Below are 4,095 nucleotides of genomic sequence, written 5' to 3'. Positions count from 1 at the left end.
CACTGTGTACTTTATCCTTGATCCTGAACAGTAAGTGGCCCAGCTTTCTACTGACTCTTTTTTTTTGTCCTTTTCTCTTTATTATATTTATCTCTATTTTTCCAGTCTTATGATGTTCTTTTATCCATGTGTACCAGTTTCTCTTATTCCACTGGGCTCAGTGTTTACCTTATGAATCATTGTTAGCCTCCTCTATAGGCTTACGCAATGCACATTCAATGCCTGTCGCCAAATTTAGCAGCAAACGGCGCATCATGACGTCAAAGCCCTCTGCAATAATCCCACCCAGCCATCAAACATTTCGCGCGAAAATGGCTGGAAGTGGTCACGAGAGTGTGATGACGTTATAACTGAAAATAGGCGGTCTTTTGAAACTGCCGCTTCCTATTTGGCAGCGTGAGGTGACGTGTTGTATTAAAAAGCCTTAACGCCACGCTTGATTGGACGCTGCGGTTAGAGGTACCTCCCGCCCCTCCCAGCAGCGGCAGCTCGTTCGGCTTTCCTGCGCCAGCGGCGGTGTGTCACCGAGGCTGGGCTGCTGCCGGAGAGATCCGGACTCAGAATATACCCAACCATTTAACGCAACCTGGCAAACGGGGCTAAGAGGCGGGTTTTGAACCTGAATACAGTTTAGGCTGGACCCTACGCTTCTTCTTGTCGCCTCCGCCCGTCCTCCTGATGTCGGATTTCAAGCTCGGGATCGTACGGCTCGGCCGTGTGGCCGGGAAGGTGAGCTGGATCCCAGGACTGCCATGTGCGGCCGGGGGAGGGCCCGCGGGGAAGAGAAAAGTCACCAGAAAAGATATAGTTAGCGATGCTCAATCAGCTCTAGCCAACAGAGTTGTTTATTATGAAGCAGTCGCAAATGCGGGAGTAGTTCGGCTTTACCGATTTAAAGGCGTTTGAGCGGATTAGAAAAGCCGGCCGTGCCGAGCCAGACTGGTTTCTCAAACTCCGCCGCTAACGCTAATTAGCATGTAGCGCGTTACGCTAGCCGCTGGCTAACATTTAACGACCAAACAGCGCCAGAAACGTAAACACGTGCTCAGTTTTTGTCACAGCCGCTGTCGGTGGACTGGAAACCCCTCGGCGGTCGTGTCATACCCAAACACTCGGCGGTGCAGTTAGCAGAGCCACGCTAGCCATGTTACTAGGATTACCCTCAAGTGTCGGCTAATGAGGAAGCCATTGCCATCAACTGATTCTTTTGTGCAGTGTGACAAAGCACCGGTAGGACGACACTGCCCAACATCTGTGCCTGTGTCGGCTTTGGCTTTAATCGTACTAATTAACGCTTGAAGCAGAAACTGTGGCGAGCGGTGGGTCAGAAAGCGCTCCCAGCTGCTAACGCTGAAGTCACGGGACACACTGGGAATAAACCGTATTTGAACCGTGAGCAGCCGGTTGCCCACCTGCTGAGTGGCAGGGCTCCGGTCACTCAGCTGTAAACATGATGTCACTCGTGGAAACGCCACACACATGCAATCATAGAAAGAAGAAAGTGTCACACAGGTTTCATCTGCTTCATGTTGTGTTGCTGGAGAAGAGCTCAGGTGTCTGTGAGACAACTGGGACTGCTTCAGAAACGTGTTGCTGCTGTGGTCAGTGTAAAAAGTTTGGAAGGTTGAAACTTGTCCTAGAAGTAGTGCCCCCGTTTATGACTCTGCTAGTGCTAATTCACAAACAATAAAGCTCCCCTGAGAGTGGGGATGCTGTTGTTGCAGTTGTAGGTTTAAACATGAAAATGAACCTGAATTTTCTTATTTCAGACAAAGTACACGCTGATCGATGAGCAGGACATACCACTGGTGGAGAACTATGCCTTTGAGGTAAGCGTGTTTGATTTTTCACTACTGCTCTGATATCCGGATACAGTTGAGAAAAAATATAGAGCAGTGTTTTTCTGTTTCCAGGCACGCATGGAAGTAGATGCAGATGGCAATGGAGCTAAGATCTTTGCTTATGCTTTTGACGTCGGCAAAGGACGCTGGGCAGGAAGGCCGCTGCACGAGCTGCTCTGGTAAGTCTGTTTAAACTGTGTCAAGGTGTTGTTTTTTTCTTCTGTGACTGCATATCGTAGTCGTTTACACACTGCTTTAACAAGCGACAGGTCTCAGGTTTGCAAGCTTGTGGACTTGCATCTGGGATTTAAAAATAGACAACCTGCCAAATCAAACATGTGGAACTGCCTGCTGGAAATGGCTTCTTCTGTGGTTTATCCTCTGCTGGAAAATCTATGAGCATGCTTCTTGTGAAAGCGCCCTCCATTGTAAGGCTCATCTTAGTTTAATCAGTGTTAAAGTTGTCAGATAAGATAAGTGGGTGCTCATGAGAATTGCTTCAGCTTAACAAAAGTAGGGGAAGGGGCTAAAATGGCAAAACGAATTCTCTCGGCGCAGCGACACAGGTGTCACTTAAACCATCAACTGTTTAGCGAGCTAGCTTTTCAGTTTTATCACTAGTCGTGAGAAATAGAGGTTGTATAGTAAACTAGTGCATGCTCAAGCTCTGTAGTGGACTTGGCTTTCAATAACGCTTCATATTGGATAAGAAGTGTTCTGAGCTAGCATCAGCTCCTTACTGAGGAGTCCTTGGAATAAACACTCTTCTTATCAAAGGTCAGATTTTCGTCCTGCTGGTTGCAGACTGGCTAACTTTTAATGTCTTTACCCAGGGAGAAGCACAGAGGAGGCATCGCCCCTAGTTTTCAAGTTATCCACATCAACTCTGTGACGGTGGACAACCGACTAGACAACCTTCGACTGGTTCCAGTAGGCTGGAGCCCTAAACCAGAGGAGATTTCCAGCAAGCAGAGGTAAAACATTGCTTATAGGTACATGTGAAAATGCTAGAAAGGACACACTGCTGTTGAGGGGAAATGAGTCTTAAATCCTTTTGTGATTTATTCCAGGGTTATCCAAACAAGTAATGCATGCCGAACATTTCTCATGTTATCTGTACAGAGAGCAGTCCCTCTACTGGCTGGCTATCCAGCAGGTACCAGCCGACCCTGTGGAAGAGCAATATCTGGAGCTGAGTCGCACACGTTACTACAACGCAAATGGGGAGCTGGTGGAGGAAGAGGAGTGTTCTTGCACCTACTACGAGTGTCACTACCCTCCTTGTTCGCTCATTGAGAGGAGGGTATGTATTCCAACTCGTGTAGCAAAGCATTCCCATTCGAAAGCTCCGTGCTCTCAGAGCCAAAGATGATCTTCTTCCTTGTCTTTCCACAGCTGCGGGAGTTCAACATATGCGGCCGCTGCCAGGTGGCGCGCTACTGCGGGTCCCAGTGCCAGCAGAGGGACTGGCCGGCCCACAAGAAACAGTGTCGCGAGCGTAAGCGGGCGCTGGCCCTGGAGTCTGAGCCCGAGCGGTGATCCGTCTTCATCCTTGCTTGGAAGGGGAGGAGGAGGATGATCATCGGGGAGGGAATGGGGTTACACTTGGGAGGGGGAGCGGGGATTAAGTGCGGGGTGGGGGGGGCTTCCTGAGAAGAGACAATGTTGATTGGTTGAGTGATTGAAGGAGTTCAGGACTGAGAAGACGAGGGCACGGAGAGTAACGCAAAAAGACATCTGCCACTTCCCAGGACTGGTAATTCTCCATAGCTTGCTTTTCATGTGGATGACAGGGATGGGATTTTTTTATTTTTTATTTTTCGGTTTGTTGGTTTTTGTTGTTTTTTTTGGGGGGGGGGGGGTCTTTGTTTTCTCTCGAGGGAGAACCTCGGGCACTACCTGCTGCTACGGTTTTGTATGTAAGGAGGAGAAAGTCATCTTGTTGATGAACTGAACAAGCTTCTCCGGACCACAGTCGGAATACAGACCGCCGTCATCCCATTGGGTGTCACTTCGTCTGTCCAAACAGGGGACTTGGGGGGGCTGCAGCATCTGTCATTCAGCTGGTACAATGGGACATGGACCTTTTCACTGTATCGCTCCCTTTTCTGACCTCTCTCGTGCACACGGCTGCTGCGCTCACAGTCATCGACACTTTAGCTGCCATCGCCGCGGCCTCCCTGTCTGTATTCCCCACACAGCAAACCACGACACAGATTATCAGAGATTTCACAGAGTCCCACTACCAGTATTG

At 49.2% G+C, this 4,095-nt stretch overlaps 1 protein-coding gene across 1 annotated transcript; it reads left to right on the top strand.

The window, feature by feature from the left end:
- Positions 1 to 452: 452 nt before the first annotated feature.
- Positions 453 to 3,458, top strand: zmynd19 (zinc finger, MYND-type containing 19). The gene is made up of 6 exons (XM_085413952.1): positions 453 to 729; positions 1,770 to 1,829; positions 1,914 to 2,020; positions 2,675 to 2,815; positions 2,964 to 3,144; positions 3,237 to 3,458. Exons 1-6 carry the CDS (start codon positions 679 to 681, stop codon positions 3,378 to 3,380), a joined length of 684 nt encoding a protein of 227 aa, XP_085270078.1. The 5' UTR covers positions 453 to 678; the 3' UTR covers positions 3,381 to 3,458.
- Positions 3,459 to 4,095: the final 637 nt, after the last annotated feature.

Source organism: Rhamphochromis longiceps, linkage group LG7 (genome assembly GCF_057381845.1).
Source record: "Rhamphochromis longiceps isolate RC_006_pf linkage group LG7, R_longiceps_female_GT1.1, whole genome shotgun sequence".
Classification (NCBI taxonomy): Eukaryota; Metazoa; Chordata; class Actinopteri; order Cichliformes; family Cichlidae; genus Rhamphochromis; species Rhamphochromis longiceps.
This window is presented reverse-complemented; position numbering and strand designations above follow the sequence as displayed.

Excerpts from the sequence above, each read along its gene's own strand:
- zmynd19 (XM_085413952.1), top strand. The coding sequence starts at position 679 with ATGTCGGATTTCAAGCTCGGGATCGTACGGCTCGGCCGTGTGGCCGGG. Across the intron at positions 730-1,769 it reads TCGGCCGTGTGGCCGGGAAG|ACAAAGTACACGCTGATCGA; the intron begins GTGAGCTGGATC and ends TTCTTATTTCAG. Across the intron at positions 1,830-1,913 it reads TGGAGAACTATGCCTTTGAG|GCACGCATGGAAGTAGATGC; the intron begins GTAAGCGTGTTT and ends TTCTGTTTCCAG.